Source organism: Phodopus roborovskii, unplaced genomic scaffold, assembly GCF_943737965.1.
Source record: "Phodopus roborovskii unplaced genomic scaffold, PHOROB, whole genome shotgun sequence".
Taxonomy (NCBI): Eukaryota; Metazoa; Chordata; class Mammalia; order Rodentia; family Cricetidae; genus Phodopus; species Phodopus roborovskii.
Window position 1 is genome coordinate 21858481 of NW_026126434.1, and position 22409 is coordinate 21880889.

The window sequence follows — 22409 nt, forward strand, 5'->3', positions numbered from 1 at the left end:
GGCCAGAGACATCATGTCCTAGTGACAGCCAAAGAGACATTCCACCCTGTCTCTTCCCCTGCACAACCCAGCCTTTCCCTTGATGGCTCGGGCTGCTCCCTCAATGCAGCAAATACTGCAAGGAGAGCATCAGATTCTTCTTTAAGGTGGGGTCCATCAAGGGAGGCATATCCTTGGCCTTCAGGACAACTGCATGGGCCTCCTGGAAGAGTTTCTCCCCCACTGCAGCTTCCACACGCTGACGCCACGCCTCCAGTTTGGGTCGGCTCTCGAAGATTTTGCAGCCAGCACTGACAGGCTGTGGGGAGAAAAAGCCAAGCAGAGAGGCTAAGTTCCACCATCTACAAGGCAGCACGGTCTGTTTCGGTATCCCCCATAGCATCATCACTCCTTCCATCACGTGCCTCTCGGTGCTCTCATAGTGAAAGACTTAAACAAGCAAAGAAATAATTGGAATGCCAGGTGGAATTTGCTAACCACCAGCCCTAAAATAGCAGGATACCAAGAATTCACACTGCCCCTCCTTTCAGTGAGTCAGCAGGTGGTAAATAGGGTCCTTAAGAAACAAAGAGATAGCTGGAACTCCAGTTTGCCCAGACAAGATTTATTAGTACACCCTGAGGCCTTAAGGTCTGCTGACCCTAACAGCGAGACCATCAGGCCTCAAAAGGTCACATACTCAACAGGCAGAGGGTCACACCCCCTCCCTAAGCTTGTGGGTTTTGCCTTTAAAAACACCTGTGCCTGGAGAATGATGCTTTTCTCTAGCCTGCGTGCTGAGGAGGCCCGTTTGTGCAAACGTTTCCTGTTCATTAAAGCCTCTTGCATGTTGCATCAACTAGACTGGACATTTGAGTTCTGGGGTACCGACCGAAACTGGGAGACTCCTCATTCTGAGGGTCTTACAATAGAATTTATAAAGATTGTCTCAATGATGCTAAGACTCAGCGATGGTCAAAAGCTCAGCCATAAATCAGGCATCTTATGTCACCCTCTCCCAAGGCTGAGGAAATATTGGGGAAGACATGGAAAGAATGTAAGAGCCCTAAGAAAAGGAAAGGGAGTCTTGGAACACTGACTTCCAGGAATGGAATGGCATAGCATTTGCATATGATTGGGTCCATTAGCATCAAGGTCACTTAGGGTCTCACCACTCTCTGAAGATAATGGTTTTGGGAGAAGGAGACATTTTCCTCAGTGGCCACTGGTAAGGTACCCGTGCTTTTGTGGACAAATAAATCCTTATCCATCCTCCCGTAAGCAACCTTGATGAAACTTACTGAAACACACACATACACACACACACACACACACACACACACACCAATGTGACAGTAGAATGGAAGCTAGTGAGAAACAGATCAGCAGGAGGGGGACAAGAGATGGCAAAGGGGTGACTGTGATAAAAATATATTATGTACACATATGAAAGTGTCCAAATGAAACCCATTTGTTGTAATCCAGACAAACCTGGCCCCACCTCTCACCCACCTACGTTTGGCAGGTATATGTACCCTGGCTTTTTCTGCTCTCTTTTCCTGCCCCCTTTCTCTTCTGTCTCTGTACTTCTTTTCTCTTCCTACCCTTATTTTCTTACCTTCCCATCAATACAACTTTGAATATGAGTTACATCTGCAGGCCTCTGTTTCCCCATCCTGTTTCCCCATCAGCCCACTGTCCATCACCTGCTGCAGGACTAGGGACCTGCCACACATGGTCCCAACCCATTCCACTGTATTCCTAACCTGTGCCAATTTACTCCTAACACTATTGTTATGTGCAATTAATATATGCTAATAAAACATTTTAAAATTCACTTTATAAATGAAGAAGACTAAGGCTCAGAGGAAGAAGTGACTCATCCAGAAAAGTCATCATGAGCCAGGGCTCCCTCCCAGGATTCTCCATCATCCATCAGGTCGCCCCACTCCACAGCACTCACATGCATCAGCTCTGTGATGGCCACCAAGTCAGCCACAGAGATACAGGATCCTGTAAGGTAGGCCTGGTCCCGCAGGAACTTGTCCTCCAGCATCTGCAGGCACCTATCCAGTTCAGCCAAAGTGGCTGCCAACATCTCAGGGGGTACTGAATGTCCCAGGTACTTAGGGAACATCATCTGGAGGACCAGCAAAAAGAAAGATTTGGCTCTGTCCCACACTCATCTTTTGTCACACTCTTGTTCATCCATCTCAGTTCCTGGGACCCTTCCTTGCCCTTTGCCTGCATAAAATCATTCCTGACTCTGAGGAATAAGACCTCAACACAAAGCTCTCTCCAGTGTAGCAGCTGCCATCCTGTCCCCATTCTGGATCCCCTTCTACTTCAAGTGGGACTTCTCAAGAGAGACATGGTAGTTGGTACATTGTTGAGAGACTTACTGTGTTAAAGCCAGTATTCAGGAGGACCACCAACATGCAAGGCTGACATCCCATGCTGGAATTTGACGGCCCCCAAGTTTAAAAATTTAAACAGAACATATCATTTAAAATTAATTTACTGTTATTTATGCTCTCACATGCATGCCTCCCTCACCACAGCATGCTTGTGGAGGTCAGAAGGCAACTTGCAGGAATTAGTTCTCTACTTCTACTATATGGATCACAGGAATTGAACTCGGCTTGTCAGGCTTGGTGACAAATGCCTTTACACCCACTGAGGCATATCGCTGGCCCAAGAACTTTTCTTTTTAACCAGGAGTACCATCTCTGAAGCATCCTGAGAGGCAATGCCACCCTTTGTCCCTGTGGCTCACCTTCTGCCACATGGCCCTGGTGCAACAATTCCGGAGGGCTGTGTGTTGCCAAGACAGGTACTCATCTACACGAGCTCGAGCCTGAAGGTCCTGAGGGTACCAGTGGTCAGGAGCCTTGTACTTTCTACTCAAATACAGCAAGATGGCTACACTGGAGGGACACAGAGTGGAGGAGAACATGCTCTGGTCATTCTTAAGTCACCTTGGCCTAGGGTGGGACTGTCTTCTACCTGAATTTTCACATGCCTTCTTATCCAGCCTTTCCCTATTCTCCACTCCCTCCAGGCACCACACTGCTCTGCATGCCTCCCTTCACACCAGGAGTGCTGGCCTCAGCCCTTCAGCCTGTAGCTGCATAGTCTAAAGGCATGGCCCTCACCTTTGTCCTTCCAGCAAGAACACATACCCAGCACATCGGTCCTGGAAGTTCCTGCTTGCTTTACCACCCGTGCCCTTTTAATCCCTCTCACTTGAGATCCCACCCCCGACCTGTTTCTTCACAGCACTCGCCACCTGTCATGTCATTGTCACTCCTCCCTGTAAAATATGCGATCCATGCAAGCCCAGATTATGTTCTGCTCAAGCTCCAAGGATAGACAGCAACCTGGTGTTGCTGGGTGCTCAGCAGATGGCAACTAAGTTCAATGGGTGATCATTGGCTTCAAGGGAAGCGGCTCTCCCCGCTCCCCAGGGTATGTGGCGGATGTGGTATTTGCAGGACCTGGTGCAGCTGCTCTCTCTTTGGCATTGTCCTTCCTCCTGAGGGTTGGGCTAGCAGGGAATGGGTTAGGAAGTAGCCTGCTCTCCCTCATACTCCAGTCTCAGTTTCCTCATCCGTAAAATGCAGAGGGAGGCAAGCATACCATATCTTCAAAAGCCCTGTCTCGGCCCCAGGTAGCTGTTTGAGTTTCATCCAACCATTTACCCCTGGGGCTGACACAGCAGCCACAGTCCAGGTGGTTGACAGTGGGCCCAGTCAGGTGGCCTGCCTCACACAGATTGGTTTCGAGCCTGGAACCCATTACCTCTCTGCCAAGTTGAAGTCCCCATCCTTCAAAGCTGGTACCTTCCTCAAGGGGTTCACCTGGGCAAAGTCATCAGTGTAGTGCTGGCCTGCAGAAAGACCAGAGAGGTCAGGGAAGAGGACCCCGAGGCTCTTTAACATCTGCCTGCAGCCTTCCCTACATTCAGGCACCAGTTCTCCACAGGAAGCCCAGGGGAAGAGGAAGCCACCATGCTGGCCAGTAGACCACAGATGTTGATCCTATCACAAATCCATTTGCCTCTCAAAACCTGGGAACAAGGTGATTCTGTGCAGTTATGGTCTACAGTCATCCATAGACAGACACCCGTCTCATTCCTGGGCTCTGGTCCATCTTCCTACCCAGGTAGAACTTGGTAGGTTCTTCTGACCAGAGTAGATGACCTGTGTCCACCCCAGAGCTCCAATCCTCCCTATTCTTAATTCTCAACACAGCTCTTGCCAGGAACAAGCCCCTTCCAGCTATCTGACCTCTAGCAGCTCAATTCTCCCTTCATCGTGCCAAACCCTCAGAGTTCACTCCTTGCTCACTTGGGTTCCCAAACCAACTCATTGCCTCTCTGGGGATCACCATGCCTAAGGCAGATCTGATGACACAAGCGAGGTTGCCCAATCAATGCAAATAGAGTCAGGGGGCATTTAGTGAAGCCAGGGTCTAGATCCATCTGTGGACCTCTCTCTCCATCCACTGAATGACTGAATGGACCCCATCCCTTGTCCATGTTCCTTCCACAAGCTGCCTATGTGCGGCTCCTGTCCTATGGTCCAAGTTGAAAGTACCAAAGACAGCCAGTAGGAGGACTCAGCTGAACGGGATGAGATGCTCTAGGTTCTCTGCCTGTCAGTTGTGACTGTCCAGTTGTAACCTTGCCCCCAATGAGTTCTGCTTCAGTGGCTGGTTTATGTTTTTTTGTTTTGTTTTCTCTTCAGGCTAACCAGAGTAACATTCCAGCTCCAGTGAGAATGCTGGCCTCCCCCCACTGTCCTTTCACAGAGCTCCCTAGCTGACTGGAAACTCCTACAAAGCAAACTTCTAGCAGGGGAGATGGGCAAGCCTGTAATTCCAGCTATGTGAGAAACTCGGTGTTTGAATGGGGTAAAAGTGAGTGCAGTGCCTCGACAGCTCAGCAACTCTGTCCCAAAGTGACAAGTAGAAAACGGGGCTGGGAGTATAACAAGGCTGCAGACTACCCAGTCCTCTAACTGGGCCCACCTTTGAGCAACTCTATGGTACGCAGCTGGAAGGGGATGTCGTTCTTCTTGGCGAAGATGTAGACAGCACGGCAGGGCTGGGACATCAGGTCCAGGTATAGCTCCAGACCCATGAGGGAGGCTGTGGGAGTGGCGGCTGGCAGACCTAGGAGACTGACCGCGGGGGAACTGCCTCTGGGGACAGAATTGGGAGAAGCTGCAACGGCGAGCAGGAACGGCTGGGTCACCGCCCTCTGTGTTCCTTTTCTAACACCAGAGCCGGATCACAGCCTTTCCTCTCATTGGATGTTCATGAGAACTTTGGGCCAATCAGAGGCAGGCAGCCGGTTCATTCTGCACAGACCAACCTGAACTGGATACCTGGGTCTCTGCTATCTGCCAAACAGTACTGTCTGCTTTACAGTTCATTTTCTCTTCCTCCATTCACGGAGAGGGCTGAGAGACGAGTGGCTTCAGAGATCCTTGACACAGAAAAGGAAAAAGTCAAATCCAGTAGATTCTGTGTGACAAGTTCCATAGACTGAGGTAATACCTTCAAAAGAAGGTCTTCTGGAATAGACTGAGGTAATACTGAAGGTCTTCTGGAAATGGTTGTGGAACTCTCAGCCAGAGAAAAATATTAAGCCGTAGTTCTCAAGGCGATTTCTAGTCTTCTGTTCTTTTCTCATATTAACGAAATGTTCCTGAAAGCCTTCGATGACGTTTCAAACAAAAGAAATAAATGAGAAACCATCCCCTGAGACGTGGTCACTGACCATGACCTCATCTCCAAGAAAATCAGTGCTTTTTGAATAATTCACATAAGTAAATAGTAATAGTATTGATTAAAAACTTTCCCAACAATAGAATTTCATATGGCTGTACATGCATAATTGAGAGCGGGTTTAAATGTTTGGTAAGGAAAGCTTTTTAATTAAAAAAAAAAATCAGTCCAAAACTCACAAGAACTAGGTGACAGATATCAAGCAATAACTGACTATAAAAATTTATTAGCCTGACCTTAGAAATAGGTGGTTAGCTACAGTTAGCCTTGAATGATTTTCTGATGTATTGTTGGATAGGTTGTATATTACTGTGCCTAGTAACGATGATGCCATCTGGGTATTGCTTCTAACACAAACTCTGAGAAGATAATTGTTTTATTATAAAAGGCCTTGCTTGAAAGCTGCAAAATACACTCAGATTCAAACTGCCTTTGTGTTTGTTTCAGTTTGCCACCACCAAATCCTTACCCGCCCAGTCTTCTAGGCCCTAACCCCAGGGACTCCCATACCTGGCTGGGGATAGTCTGTGGCAAAAAAGGAAGTTCCCCACCCAGCTCCCAGGGCCCTAGGACTCAGGATAGGGGTGATATTTGTCCAAAGCATGCAAAGGCTAGGCCCACAACCTGTGAGGAAATGATAGGGGACCCTCCCCATTCTAATTCAATGGGGGAGAGAGGATTGCAGATGTGCCTGGGATTGGATAACACTTCTCCACCCAGTGCAAAAAGCAATGGCACTCAGGAGCCTGTATGACATCATCATTCCCCAAGAGAACCTCCCCTTTCCCAATTGATAAATCCAGAAAATGTGCCTTGGCAAGACAATAGGTCATTGGGAAAGTTGGTAGTAGCTTTGTCTTCTTGTTCCCAAGTGTTCCCCAGTAAGGTAGACCTATCCCCCCAGGAAAGTGTCTTCTTGTCCTAATGGAAGCTGAGGTCTCTAGACTGAGAGGGAGGATCCCTTCTCCATCTTCTCATCTCTTTCCTTTAGGGATTAACAGTCCTCCACATGTTGCCTTTGTCTACCACCCCCACCCCAACCCAACTACAGCAACATTCAGTCTCTCACACTTCCTTCCTGACTGCCTTCTAATCCACTCCCCCACCCCCAACAGATAGAATATGATTCCAGAATGCAATCTGAGCCCCTCATTCCAGTTTACAGTTTGTACCCAAGAGTTTGAGCATGACCTTTGATCAGCACAGCTGCTGTGGGTATTTCTTAACATGAGAAACCAAACCAAGGCCAGTTTAGAAAACAGGGCCAGAAACAGAATATGGGAACCTCACCCCATGACCTGTGCAACTGGATCCAGAAAAAAGCAGGCCCTCAGGAAGAACAGATAACCCCAAAGGGCCCTGACCCCAGTTTACCCAATTAACAGAGTTGTGACAACAACATTTATGGGCATGTGTGGTGCGAGAGAGCACATATAGTGCCAGAGATAAATCTATGGAAACACCCCAAGTTCCTCTAGACATCCCAGCCAATCAGCTTTGAACCCATACCCCTCACCCTATCCTGTGGTTTTGTCTTTATAAACCCCTTGCTTGTGAGGCTGGGCACCTTCTGCAGCTGCTGTGTCAGTCTGTGGAACGAGGTCCCTGCTTAGGCTTGAACTCAATAAAGACACCTTGTGCTTGCATTCAGTGATTTGGCTCCAAGTGGAGGTCTCTCTGGGGGTTTTGTGGACTGGGCATAACAGACCAATTCTGTAGGTCAGGAAGGGTTGGTGATCCTACGAAGGGGCCATGTCCAAGAGCTGACCTGGCTAAGTGATGGATTTCCATGCCTGCAGCTGAGACACCTGCTGATCCCATTCTCTAAGAACCAGAAGTCTGTAAGGTATTTGTGGTTTAGCTTGCTCTGTTTGTTTGTGTTGTTGTTCTGTTTTATTGTTGAGATACAGTCTCACACTGTATCCCAAGCTGGAATGGGTCTCAATGTGTAGCTCAGGCTAGCCTTGAACTCTCGGTAATACTCTTGCTTCATCCTTCTAAGTGCTGGATTACCGGCTTGAGTTACCATGCCTATCTGTGATGTCATTCTTGGCAACCTTGGGGGGGGGGGAATGACCCTCAAAGCCTGGGAAATGGAGATGTCTTTTGGAAAGATAATTGGGCTAGAATAGAGGAAGATCAAATAAAAACACACAGAAGCTAAGGCTCAAAATGAGCCCAGGTTTATTATCCAAATTCAAAAGTGAAAGGTAGTAATTATAGTTGTGGTCATGTGTGGCTATCCCAGAAAAAGGGTGAAGATGGATTGTGGTCTAAGAATTATTATGCTGTGAGGCTAGGATGCAACACTAGTGAAAGGAAAGTACTTTGTGAACTGCCATGGGAAGTGCAGGGACAAAGCTTCTGAATTCACTGGATCATGGCCAGCACTCCAGGCATCAGCTTCTGCTTTATGATGAGGTTGGCAGGTGGAGAGTCCTTAGCATTCAGGATGACCTCATGGGCCTCCCGGAAGAGATCCTTTCCCACTGCTGCCTCCACCCGATGGTACCACGCAGCCAGCTTGGGGCGCCCTTCAAAGACTGGGCAGCCACCACCGACGGGCTATATCAAGAAGGAACAGAATGGGGGTGGGTGAGTTTTTGGCTAATTTTGGTTGTTAACTTGACATACATGGAAAAGAGAGAACTCAACTGAGGAATTGTCTCCATCAGATTGGCTTGTAGGAAGGAATGTCTGTGTGGCATTTTCTTGATTGTTGCCTTATGTGAGAGGGCCTGTCCACTGTGGATGGTGTCACCCCTGAAAAGGTAGGCTTGGGCTGCGTAAGGAAGATAGTTGAGTGTGAGCCTAGGAGCAAGCCAGGGTGACCTCTGTGGTCTCTCTGCTTTAGTTTCTGCTTCTGAGATCTTTACTTGGGCACCTACCCTGCTTTTCCCTTGCTGATGGACTATAACCTATAAACTAAAATAAATTTTCTTACCCAAGTAGTTTTGTTTTTTTGTTTTGTTTTGTTTTTTGGTCATGACAGTTATCACAGCAACAGAAGAGCAAACCAGAATAAAAATTGGTGCCAGAAGTGGACTGTTGCTGTAATGGACCTGACCATGTTTTTTTTTTTTTTTTTTTTGGGGGGGGGTTGGGAAGTTAGGGAAGCATTTGGAACTTTGGGCCAGAAAAGTCATTGAGTAGTCAGAGATGAACGAGATGTTCTATGACAGTTTCAAAGGAACAAATGTTAAAAGAAATACAGATGGTGGAGACCTGGCCTATAAGGTTTCATAGGGAAGTTTGAGAGTCCCTTCCTTAAATACTCCAGCAGGACCACTAGTATGACATGTTGATAATCCATGGAATTAAACATTGGGACAAGGGATGCTGGTTAGCTAGGGCTGAAAACTCAGCTGTAGGTAACAAGACCAGAATCACTGAGGCGACATCTGGGAAGTACTTTCCCCGTGGTCAGCACACTGTGGACCAGTTGTGAGCCAAGGATGCATATCAAGCTGGCAGCAGAATTTGGCAAATAGTGTGTATCCCACATGGTACTGGACTTGAAGGCATGAGGGAGTCATGGAGAGCAACTAAAGTTTGACATTGTATGAAGCCAGGAGATGCCATTGCTGAAGTTGCAGACTCAGTTTTAGAGGAAACTCCAGGCTACTGGATATGCCAGGACTGTAAGGTGACCACCAAGGACAGTGGCAGATATGACGTGAATCCAACCTGAGCCAACAAGACAAGCTATATGTTATAGATGGCAGAGTAGGAGAACTACAGCTACCCAAGCCCTTTGGATCCCAGTAGATCAGAAATGAGTCACTGTTCACACTATAGGATTTTGGTTTTGCATTTGTCTGATTGTAACTATGCCCTTATTCTTCCCCTGTGAAACAAATTCCCTTGTGGGACAATAAATTATGTATTTTTGGATTTTACAGAAACCCACAGTTAAGAGACTGCAAGTTTTTGTTGCTGTTGCTGTTTGGTTTTTTGAGACAGGGTTTCTCTGTGTAGCCCTGGCTGACCTGGAACTTACTCTGTAGACTAGGCTGGCCTGGAACTCACAGAGATGGGTCTATCTCTGCCTCCCGAGTGCTGTGATTAAAGGCATGAGCCACCACCACCTAGTGCCCAGACTGGATTTTTAAAGAGAACTTGTGCTTTTTAAACCATTTGGGCTTAAAAAAAAAAAAAAGACTATAAGACATTTAAAATTGTACTGTGCTTTGTAATACTTTGTAATAATGAGATCTTGGGGACAAAGAATTGGAAGATGATAGTTTAACAGTGATGCTTGTGTGTCAGGCAGACAAGTACACTGTGCTAGTTAATTTTTCCCCCTTGACACAAACCCGGATATACCCATTGAGGAATTGTCTCCATCAGACTGGGGGTGTCTGTGGGGTGTTTTCTTGATTGCTAATTGATGTAGGAGGGCTCAGTACACAGTGCGTGGTGCCATCCTGGGTGGCTTTGAGCTGTGTAAGAAAGGTAGTTGAGCAAACCAGGGGGTACAAGCTAGTAAGCAGCACTCCTCCATGACTTCTCTTCAAGCTCCTGCCTTGAGTGTCTGCCTTGGCTTCCCTCTGTGATGCAATGTAATCTGTAAACCAAATGAACCCTTTCCTCCTCAAGTTGTTTTTGGGTTAGCGTTTCACACAGCAACAGAGAAGCAAACTAGAGAAGCCAAGGACAAACATTATAAATCTGGAAGGAATCTCCACACATATGAACAGATCTATATAACTAGTGGGGGTTAGCAAAACTGGGGCTTCTGTAGCCAGCCAGGACTCCCTGTATCTTATAGGTCCGATGTTTTTAGAGCACTCACATGCATCACCTCTGTGATGGCAACCAAGTCAGCCAGGGAGATGTGGGACCCAACAAGGAAGGCCTTGTCCTGGAGAAACTTGTCCTCAAGCACCTGTAGGTTCATATCCAATTCTGCCAATGTGGTTGCCAGCATCTCAGAAGGTACTTGCTCGCCCAGGAAAACAGGGAGCATCACCTGGTCGGTAGGTAGGCAAAAAAAATGAACTGGAGACAGCTGGTCCTTGGAGGTAAAAAGGCATGTCTCCCAATTTGGGAGCTGCCTTTTGGTTCTATGCCTCTTCCATTATGGCCAGCCCAGACCTGCAGGGAAATGTGACCCAAGTGACATTTTTGTTTACAAATAAATAATCCTGCTTCCAGCATCTCTGGTTGTCTGGGCCTCAGAGAGGATGATGTTTTTTAATGAATGACTGAAATGGGGATATGAAAAATAAATAGAACTAATTATTTTCAAGGAAAGAATCTAGGTTAGAAACCACGGTCCTACATCACCCATTGTTGAGAATATCAAGTGGTTACTTTGTCTCACAAATATCACATACTTTAACAACATGAATAGCATAGGTCAGCCACTCAGACAGTCTCTTCATACAACCAAGGGACAACGTAAACAAAAGTTCACATGGAAGCACAAAAGCTCCTAACTAAAGCAATCCTAAGCAGAAGAGTGATACAGGAGGCCACACAATGCCTGGTCTCAAACTAACCTACAGAGCTACAGCAACAAAATAGCATGGGGCTGGCACAAAAGCAGTTAGACACGTCAGTGTAATAAAATGGAGTTCCCAGAAAGAAACATGCACAGCTACAGCTGCCTAATTCTTAAGGAAAGGGCTGAAAACACACATGGGAGTAAAAGACATAACAAACAGTGCTAAGAAAAGTAGATATCCATTTGTCAAAGGATGAGACGAGAGCCATGTCTCCACCCTGTACAAAAATAAATTCAACGGGGACCAAAGGCATTGATGTAAGATATTGAAACTGGCCGAAGAGAAGAAACAAATTGTTAAGTAAAACACTTCAAGATATAGGCACAGACCATCTAGATTCTAAAATATTATATAACAAACTGCCAATGAAACACCAAAAAAAAAAAAAAAACAACCTATAAATGGGTAAGTGAACTGAATATACAATCCTCCAAAGGAGAACTACAAATGGCCAACATCCTTGAAAAGTGGAGCCAGGAAATGGTCCCACATCCATGCACTAAGGGGACTCAGTGGGCCTAACAAAGAACAAATAAAAAAGCACATGAATTTGGTAGGAACTGTTGGGGATGGACAGGGGAGGAATTGAAGAGGAAGAAATGGGAATGGATTTGATCCAAACACATTGTGTACATGAATAAAATTCTCAATTAAAAAAAGGAAAAGACCAAACTGTTCAATAGCCTTTACCATCACATGGAACTGGCTAGATAAGAAATTTTAGTAGCCTTATTGATATTGCTCCACTAATACTATTCCATAAAATTGGTTTTCCCCTATACACAATAGCTAACGGCTGGAATTTCATGAGGTCTTGTGGAACATATTTTATCTGATGCAAACCAGAGGTTTGGCTTTGTTTTTTATTTTGAGGCAGAGCCTCATGTAGTCCAGACTATGTATCTAGCTGAGTGTGACCCTTGAACTCTAGTACTTTCAGTGTTCACCTCTACCTCTGCCTTCCAAGTGCTTGGTCAGGTGTGCACCACCACATCCAGCTCCAACCAGGGCCCCTTTTTACCACTGGAAAATAACTTATTTTCAGCTCCTGATTTCCAATTATTGATGTTTAATAAGAATCAGGAGAAACAAATAGGCCAAATAGATGTTTATTCAGAGAGAAATAACTCACAACATAGTCAGATGAACACCAGCAGGTTCCTGGTCCCAAGGATGCCTCTGGATGTACTCCTGTCCCCCTGCTGCAAGCAAGAGAGCTCTCTGAGCCCCCTCCTCAGACTTAGTTCCCCCAGGTAACATCTGGCCTTGTCTCTAACCCCAATGGGCGTGGTCTATGCCACAGGTGCAGACAAGGTGAATATCTCACTACACCCAATTTTTTGCACCTTTAGTAATTTTCCTGAGATTCTCCTCCCTTTTCCAGAGAGGGTCATACTACATAGCCTAGGCTATATCCACAGTCTTCCCACCTCCACCTTTCAAGTGGCATGTACCATGGATGAACTCAGCTAAAATCATCTTCGGAGCGTATCTCCAACTGGACCATGACAAGGTCTTGATCACCGGGTCTAAAAGGAGAGTACACTCACAATATTACTGGCAAAGCGGTTTTCTCTAGCCTCTATGGTGTCTAATTTCAAACAATCCAAAATCTCAATTGTTGAAGGCTGAACTGATTGATCCAAGGCTTTCTCAGAGGCTTTGATGAAAGGACAAAGGGGACCTAGTTTTGCATCTTGCCCAGAAGCAGACCTGGCAAGGCCAGTTTGTGGCTGAAGACAAGACCTTGAAAGAGCTAAGGTTTCAGTCTCTGGAATCTTGGCTTTTCCCCACAAAGAGACTGTAGTTATCAGTCCCAAGACTGCTATGTGCTTGGTCTACAATGCTTTTGAGATACCCTGTGTTCCTTTGTGCAACATTACTTGATTAGCCTTCTGCTGACCTTGTCCCATTGAATGACATTCTGTTCTGTGTCTTCCCTAGAAGTAGTATAGAAGATGCTGTATTCCTTAATAAGCTAACTTGGCATAAGAGATAGCTTTTGCAGGACCTTGTGAGCCCCAATTTCCTATCTATCTTCTTTACTTTCCCATCTTCTGGCCACCTCCCACTTAGAACTGTCACTGAAGAATGACTGGTCCAGGACACTCAATAGCCAAAGCCATGGGCAGCTAAATGGCACCTGTCTGGTTTTTCTTGGTGTCATGATAGAACATTCTCTGAAAAGGAACTTAAGGAAGCCAGGTTCACACAGTTCCTGGATACAGCTGTCATGATGGGGAAGTCATGGCAGCAGGACCTTGAGGGAGACAGTCACATTGCATCCACACAAAGAGTGATGAATGTGCTTGGCTCATATTCTTTCTCCCCCTCTTTACATTTTTGGGGGAATTTTATGCATGTGGGTAGCTTTGTCTACATCTATGTCTGGGCACCATATATGTATTGTGCCCACAGAGGGCACAAGAGGAAGTCCCTCAAACTCACAACAGTCATGTGGTTGCTGGGAACCTAACTTGAGGCCTCTGGAAGAACAGCCAGTGCTCTTAACCACTGAGCTATTACTTCAGGCTCCATTTTCTCTTTTTAAATGCAATCTTAGTCATGGTGGGGCATCTTCTCATCTCAACTGACCTAGTCAAGATAATCCCCCCTACATGTTCCTAGATGTTCCTCTCTCAGACAATTCTAGATCCTATCAGGTGGACAACTAAGATTAACCATTGTAACATCTAACAAAACTTTTGCACCAAGGCCATTCAGTTTGTCACTGTTATTATTTGTCTCCACTGAAGTAAGGGGATCACTTTCCTTCTGTAACTTTTCCAAACCACAAACAACTCCAAATATGTACATACTTACGGTGTAGAGGTTAGCAATTTTCCCTTTAACTTGTCAGGTGGAGGGGGAAACAGGCGCTGCCTCTCAGGCTCGGATCACTAAAGCTAAAAGGTTGCTTCACAGTCTGAAAATGCATGGGCCACCCTGTACCTGGCACAAGATTGATCTACACAGGTTTCTTGTCAATCCTGCAGAGAATCAAAAGTGGTCCATTAAAGGTGTAACATCTGGCATCTTATCTCCTCTAAGGGAAGAAGAAAGAGGTCTGCAGCCTTAAGGAAGTTACAAGAGAGGATGATGTGATACCAGGCAGGGTTGAGATGCAGTCCCTGCACCTGGGAAGCAAGACTCTTGCTTTTCTGCTAGTGATCATGGGTCACATTTTCCCGAATAGCCTGGGCTACACAGAGTTCATAGTAAAAACCCATTTCCAAAAGCTAAGCACTGAGGATAATTTAGCTCAGTATGAGCATATGGATAAGGAAAGAGAGATAAGGAAAGGGAGGAAGGGGAGGAGAGGGAGAGGGAAGAGGAGAACAGGATGATATTGATGATGATGGAGAGTTATCTGGGGCACAGACTGACTTCAGGCTCACAGTTATCCTCCTGTCTCAGTCCTGAACATCGGGATTACAGGCTTCTACCACTATACCCAGCTCATGAAGACTCCTTCTTCACAGCCTCTGGCAACTTCAGTTTGTTTGACTTTGAGATCAGCAACTCCATGTTTCACAGGATGGTACCTCAAAGTATACAGTTCAGTGTACAAAGCTAAGTCTGTCCGAATTGCTGTGTAACCATCACTGCCATTCATCTCCTTCTTGTATCCATTAAACACCAACTCCCCATTTTTAGCAGGGTGCCCTAACTTTCCTCACCTGGCTCCCTATAGAACTCTCACAAGGATATCTGTTGAGGATGCCCTCAGAAAGATTTTGTGGTTAAATACTTGAAATTCCTAAAAGCGAAAAAGCACATGTCTCAAAAAAGGATTATAAATAAGCTTAACAATAACCTAGACACAAAGAATCAGTGAAGTCAAAGATAAGACAGTGGAAAATACCAGAACTGAAAAGGAGAACTTGATGATGTCTGAGCCCTTTTATGTCCTCATCCCTTCTTTCCATGCCCCCTGAATCATCACCAGTCTACCTTCAGTGCTTAGATTCCAAAGACCTACCAGTCGGTAACCCAATCCTACCTTCAAGATATAGGTGTTATTTGACATTTGTAAAAAATTATTCCTTGTCAGGGGTTGGTGACACACGCCTTTAATCCCAGCACTTGAGAGGTAGAGGCAGGTGGATCTCTGTGAATTTGAGGCCAGCCTTGTCTACAGAGCAAGTTCCAAGACAGGCTCCAAAACAATGCAGAGAAACCTTGTCTAGAAAAAACAAAAGAAAAGGGAGGAGGAGGAGAAGAAGAAGATTATTCCTTTATATTATTTTCAGTTATGCTGGCATGCAATATATGTCATGGTATAGTAACATGAGGCGGGAGGAAAATGTGACCCATGATCAAGAACAGAAAAAACAAACAGTAGAAAAAGACCCACAGAGGACCTGAGTGCTGAAATGTACTGACAAAGGACACACACACACACACACACACACACACACTTACTCACACATGCACACATGCTCACTTACCCCCATACTCACACACTCCAGATGCTGAGACTTGAACCTAAGACATCATGCTTGTTACAAGTGCTCTACCACTAAGCTACATTACCAGCCAACTGAAGAGGCCATTTAATGGTAATAGGTAATAGGGCTGGGAGATGGCTCAGAAGGTAAAAGTCCTAGCTGGGCAAGCCTGACAACCCTGACCACCTCAGTTCAATCCCCAGAACCCACCTAAAAAGGCATGTGTGGTGGGACCCCAACTTTCCAACAGTGAGAGGGAAGGCAGAGACAGGAAAACTGCCCACGACAGAAGCTCAAAGGTCAGAGATCAGATAACCTGGAGTACTCAGCACAGAAGCAGAGACAAAGGACAGTCTGCCTCACCAAGATGGAAGGTGAGGACTGATTTCCCAAAGCTGTCCTCTGACTTCCATATGTACCAGGTGGCTCCCAGGACAATATATACAACAAAAAGATTAAGTAGCAGCAACAAACATATTCAAATTTTTCAAGTAGAAGATAAGCAAAGTAGGTGAACAGTTGGTAAACTTGGACTGAGAAATGCAACTCTACAAAAACAACGAAATGGTAGGTATTTCTATGAATAAAAAACACATGTCTCGAATAAAGATGGTATTAAATAACATCCTGAGCATAATAGGATTAGTGAAACTAAAGGCAAGACATTGGAAAAATACCAAACTGAAAATAATTTGTTATGACCTGAGTCTCTTTGGGGTGACATTTTTACTCTCCTCCTTCCCCTCATTTCCAATCTCACCTTATGCCACAGGGCCCGGAGGCAGCTTCTCCGAAGGGTTGTATGCTGCCATGCCAGGTACTCATCAACACGAGCACGGGCCTGCAGCTCTTGGGGGTACCAGTGGTCAGGAACCTTATATTTGTGCATTAAGTAGAGCAAGATGGCCACACTGTGAGAGCAGAGGAGCAAGGTAGTTAGTCAAACACCACTGGGCTGACTGCATGCCCAGTACCTTCTAGAACCTTTTCTTTTTTAAAGATTTTTTTAAAAATGTATTTTATGTATATGGGTACTCTGTCTACATGTATACCTACATGCCAGAGAGGGCACCAGATCTCATTACAGATGGTTGTGAGCAGCCATCTCATTTGCTAGGAACTGAACTCAGGACTTCTGGAAGAGCAGCCAATGCTTTTAACCACAGAGCCTTCTTTCCAGCTCCTACCTTTTCTGATCTTTCTGAGTCTTCTTTCCATGAGCCTGTGTGAACCCAACACCCATATCACAATAGCCAACTACTATGGAGACGGACTCTAGAGGACACTGAAGATAGGTTGTTTGTGGTCATATGAAAATTTCAGTCAGGAATTGGAGCACCTTGGTATTGGGCTACAATTACCTAGAAGAGTGGGTGTAACACATATTGTGTAACAGTTTCTCCCATGTTCAAGACACTCTGTCCTGTACGGACGCCCCTTAAAGGAAGTCCCTGAAACTGAGTGGATTAACTAGGCCCCTCCCTCCCAAAGTAAACAATACAGACTACTGAGAGTCTCTCTCAGACAAGTCAAGTAGCAAAGAAGATGTTTATGGCATGCAGGCTACCACAGGCTGATTCCAGGAAGGCTTGGTGAAAGCCCGCAGGGCTCCATTACCTCTCGCTCAAGGTGAAGTCATTGTCCTTCATGGCTGGTACCTTCTTCATGGGATTCACCTGGGCAAACGCATCGCTGAGGTGCTCACCTGCAGATAGTCCAGCATGAGAAGGATGAGTGTAGGACCCTGGGGCTCTGATAGGTTGGGCCAAGGTCCTAGGATGCCAAACACTAAATTCATGGTTCTTGGAACTAGGCTATCCCCTAGACAGGAAGTGCAGGCAGAGCTGCTGTGAGAAGGGAGGAAGCTGCTCCTTGCCCTTGATACAAAACAGACTTCACACTCTATTGACAGGTCCTCATGTCCCACTGGCAGCTCTGGAAAGTGCTCCCAACGTCCCTTGGAACTCTGGTCTCCTCTTGAATTAACCTTGTTTTTCCAGATAAGTGTTTTTAAGATTGTCTCCTAGCTGCTCCTGCTGGGCCCAACATAGATCAGTGGTTCCCACTGCTCTGGATCAGATGGGGGGCTGTCACCCTCTTCTCCTGGTGGAAATCTTTCTCCCTCTGCACAGCCAACTTGAACATCCCTTTGTCTGTCCCCCTCCCCACAACACCCTACATCAGACTCTACAGGGGCAGCACCTGTGGGGGTTAAGTGCACTGCCCCAGAGGTGACCCTAAAGAGGGGAAGTTTCAGACAGAAAGACTAGCAGTGAGACAGAATGGGGACGATCTTAAGCAACACCTTCATTCACCTTAAGTATGAGGGCTCCTTAAGCAACACCTTCCTTCATTCTGCAACCCTGTCTTGCTAGGGGGCAGGGGCTCCCTCAGCAGCCAGCAAGGGAGGAGGCTCCAGCAAACCCCACACACAGCCTCTCTCCCCAGTATAAACAAGAGAGGCAGAGAGGAGGTGGGCATTGGTGGCGCATGCCTTTAATCCCAGCATCTGGGAGGCAGAGGCAGGAGGAGCTCTGTGAGTTCGAGGCCAGCCTGGTCTACAGAGGGAGTTTCAGGACAGGCTGCACAACAATACAGAGAAAACCCTGGAGACAGAGAGAGGGGGAAAGAGGGAGGGAGAGGGGTAGTGAGAGAAAGGGGGAAGAGGGGGGGAGAGGGAGGGAGAGAGAGGAAATGAAAGAGAGAGGGAGGGAGACAGGGAAAGAGAGGGGGGGAGAGAGAAATGAAGGAAGTAAAGGAGGAAGGCTGGAAAAGAAAGAACAAAAGGGACTCCAACAGACCAGGGTGGAGAAGAGAGTCAGTTGGAAAGGCCGATCTCAGCCCTGGAGAAAATGAAAGGCTATCCTGATCTCCACATTTATTCTCCTAGCCCTTTCCCCGCCCCGCTTCTCTGGAGACCTCCCCGCCCCCAACCCGGTCAATAGGTCCACTGGACAGCAGAGTTTGAGGAGTCCTGAACCATGGATCTCCCTAGATGCTCTTTTCTCACTTGGTCTCTAACCAGAAAAGCCTAGGAAGGGGACGGGAGGGTACACAATCTCCGGTAAACTTCGCCTGCCTCCCATCTCTCAGCTAGACAAAGCCCAGGCCCTGCCCACCCTTGCGCAGCTCCACCGTATGCATCTGGAACGGGATGCCGTTTTTCTTGGCGAAGATATAAATGGCGCGACAGGGCTGGGACAGCAGGTCCAGGTAGAGTTCCAAGACCATGGCACAGGTAGCGGGAACCAATTCTATAACTGACTAGACTCTGAAAAAGGAACCCAGACCCTGTCTGAATTGGCACCTAGGTAAAGTATGGCCACGCCTCCACTGGGCGGATCCCGGAGCCTGGCTCTTCTTTCTAAAGGGGAGCGAACCTGAACCTGTGTTCCAAGAGACAGGCACTGGGAGACTAGCACAGGGTGAGACAGAAAAGACTCCTGGCCTCCCCTGAGTGGGCATAGGAGGTGCAAAGGGCCTGGCTCCTAGTCTTTCTCTGACTGGTTTATTTGATGGCAAAATGTCTTCAAAGGCATCCTTGACCTGTCTAGTGTGTTATAATTTCCCATCGTCCCTGTTTCTCATATGGGAAAACAAAGGTATTGCTTGATAGACACAAAAAGTCTACCTCCAGCAGGTTCCTCCTGGGCCTACAAACTAGAGATATGGATGCCAGCAAGCAGCAAAGGTTCTGACTGTGCTCAGCTTGCTGTGGTCCCTGGTGATATTCAAATGGCAGCACTGACAAGGTTGGCCTTCCTGCTCCCGAGAGAGTTAGGTTTTCCATCTTAGCCGCCTTTGGACTGTGATAGCAGAGCGCCTTAGATGTCGGTTTTTGAACATGAATGTACTGGTAGACCAAGGTTAATGCTCCTGCAGCCCCGTGTCTAGTGATAGCTAGCTCTCTGCTTTAAGGTGGGCAACTCTTTACTGTACCTGCACATAGCGGAAGGACCATACAGACCCCTTTCATGAAAGATATAGGAATCTCCACATTTAATCCCTTCCCCATAGGCCCCACCTCTTAATACTATTTCCAGCAAATGAATTTAGGAGTATCATTAACATGTCTTCCTTTCAGCTTCAATCTCTCCATCTTTAAAATGATTAATAGGTTAAGAGCCCTTCAAAGCCCAGCATTCTGAACTCACCTGGTGAGCCATAAGCCTTTGGTCTGCACCTTATCATTAAAAGACACCATCCCCATCCCTCACACCTCTCCCACCCCTCTGCTCCTCCTATGCAGAGCCTGTCTCCCATCTGGGCCAATGGTATTGGTGTTTCCCATTAACTTAAGAAAAGTCCAAGTGAAATTTTCAGCAGGAGCATGGCATTTCTATAGCATAAGGAACATTTCTCTGGGCTGAAAGGATGGCTCAGCTGTGGAGAACGTTTGTTGCTGCCGCAGAGGACCAGAGGTCAGTGTCCAGCACTCACTCTGGGTGGCTCACAACTCCCAAAAATTCCAGCTTCAGATGATCTGATGTTGTCTGGCCTCTTGCAGGTACCAGCATGGACATGAGCACATGTGCACTCTCTCTCATACACACACACACACACATACACACAGAGAGAGAGAGAAAGAGAGAGAGAGAGATTTTTAAAGGCTAAAAAAGAATATTTATGCAAAGAGAGTGGAAATTAGTAATGATTTTGGGGGTATGCTTTTAAACTCCCTAGCTAGCACTCGGGGCTCTTCCGGGCTCCTTGTCTGAAGTTGCCCTCCTGACCCTGTGGCTCCCTGCTGCCAAGTGGCTGACCTCCATGACACCTAGTCTCAAGCACCATGCATTTGTTATTCTCCATTCTCCTCCTTCCTTTTGGGAGCTGTGAGACTAATAGCATGCCTGCCATGGTTTTTTTATTTTTTTTTTTATTTTTTTCTCGCCAATAAATGATCCTCAGAGCTAAAGTGATGGGTCAGAATTTAAGAGCAAGCAGACCTGGGTTCAATTCTCAGCACCCACATGACAGTTCACAACTGCTTGCATCTAAGGTCACAGGGGACTCCAGGCCCTCATCTGACCTCTCAGAGTACCAGGCACACATACATAGATACACATGGGGTGATATTTTTTATGATCTAATGAGCTTCCCTGGAGATCAGAATGCAAAGCTAGCCACAGTCATACAGGCCTGGCAGTGGTGGCACACACCTTTAATCCCAGCAATCACACTAGTCAGCTATAAAAGCTGGGCAGGTGGTGATGCATGCTTTTAACCCCAGGACTAGAGAGGTATGTAAGACAGGAGCTCAGGATCTCAGTGGGTATTCAATCTGTGGTCACATTGAGGACAGGATTGCCCCATCCTTTTTAGAGATAAGAAGTCTCTAGTGGCTTGGCTGCTTTGCTTTTCTGATCTTCAGCTTGAATCCCAATATCTGTCTCTGGGTTTTTATTAATAGTGCTACATATACATACAGGCAAAACACCAATACACAGAAAATAAAATAGTTCTTAAAAATGGTCCTTAAAACTTTGAGAACCCATCCCACAAAGAGAGATACTTTCTCAGCCTAGACACATGGGGGAGTGCCTAGGCCCTGCCCCAAATGATATGACAGACTTTGAAGACTCCCCATAAAGCCCCGCCCTCCCTGGGGAGCAGAAAGGAGATGGGCCAGGGTTTTCTGGGGGTGATAGGGGATTGACATGTAAAACAACCTTGTTTCAAATTTAAATAAAAAAAATAAAACTTTAAAAAAATGGTCCTTAAAATGGTCTGATCTTTGTCCTTGACTTTATTGATGAGACTGGAGCTATGTCTCTGCAGGGACTACCCATAATTCCTAGTAACACTGATTTCCTGGCTTTTAATTATTTAATTGACAGAGAAAATTAACCCATTCCTGTACCAACAGACACTATCACTTTATGGGCTCACCCGAGAATTCTCAAGGTCATTGCTTTCCAGGGCAAACCCAAGGGGAAAGTGAGAGAACCATCAATTTGCCAGTGTCTTTCTTGAGATAGACTTGAAAGGGGGTGCCCCCAAGCATGGCTAGCATGGATAAAACCCCAGGCTGCCTTTCTTGCTTCCCCTCTTCTGTGTTAGTTCCTTTCCTTGGGAAGACGCCTGGAAGAATTTACTTTCCCTATAAGAGCTGGACAGCTTTCATTGGGGACATTGTGGGGGGAGGGGGAACAAAAACAACCATTGTGACTAATTTCCTTTTTATACATCTGTATGCTCATAAGCTCCCTTGCTTAGTAGTTAAAATACCACACTGGTGTAACTAGCCTCCCAGATGTTCAGTAACTAATTTGGGGGCAATACTGATGTGGTCAGAGGGATTAAAGGGAAAAATTTTGCTTCTTGCTCTCCACGGTCAACTAGGTCCTTGAGACTATGATTCATCCTCAAAATGCACTTTGTCCCTGGAGAGTCACCTGATCTTTTGTTCAGGGAGGCCATGGAGATGCAGCTGAACAGACTCTAACAAGTGTCCAATTTTCAAAGGGGGTGGTCAACACAGGGGAGAACAATTCCTCCTTCCAAGCAAAGCCACAGCCAAGCAAGGCTTTTGGCTTATTTTTACATAAGTGGAACAATTGGCAAAAGACAGGCTAACACCCAACAGGAAAGTACAACCAATGATGAAAATGAGTGGTGTGTTTCCCCAACCCTCCAAAGGACCACACTATTATCACTTCAAAAATGATGCGACAGA

At 46.3% G+C, this 22409-nt stretch overlaps 2 protein-coding genes across 3 annotated transcripts; both read right to left on the reverse strand.

The window, feature by feature from the left end:
• Window positions 1-71: 71 nt before the first annotated feature.
• Window positions 72-5187, reverse strand: LOC127224109 (glutathione S-transferase theta-3). Of its 2 annotated transcripts, none has more exons than XM_051186919.1 (5): window positions 5011-5187; window positions 3781-3868; window positions 2756-2879; window positions 1943-2119; window positions 72-298 (listed from the first exon to the last, which is right to left on the reverse strand). In XM_051186919.1, the coding sequence occupies exons 1-5, from the start codon at window positions 5120-5122 to the stop codon at window positions 101-103; spliced, it is 699 nt and encodes a 232-aa protein (XP_051042876.1). In that variant the 5' UTR covers window positions 5123-5187; the 3' UTR covers window positions 72-100. The 2 variants fall into 2 exon arrangements, with proteins under 2 accessions (XP_051042876.1, XP_051042875.1); XM_051186918.1 differs by having other exon boundaries at window positions 2756-2906.
• A 2812-nt stretch (window positions 5188-7999) lies between these two features.
• Window positions 8000-19031, reverse strand: LOC127224110 (glutathione S-transferase theta-1). The gene is made up of 5 exons (XM_051186920.1): window positions 18853-19031; window positions 17351-17438; window positions 16494-16644; window positions 10568-10744; window positions 8000-8337 (listed from the first exon to the last, which is right to left on the reverse strand). The coding sequence occupies exons 1-5, from the start codon at window positions 18962-18964 to the stop codon at window positions 8143-8145; spliced, it is 723 nt and encodes a 240-aa protein (XP_051042877.1). The 5' UTR covers window positions 18965-19031; the 3' UTR covers window positions 8000-8142.
• Window positions 19032-22409: the final 3378 nt, after the last annotated feature.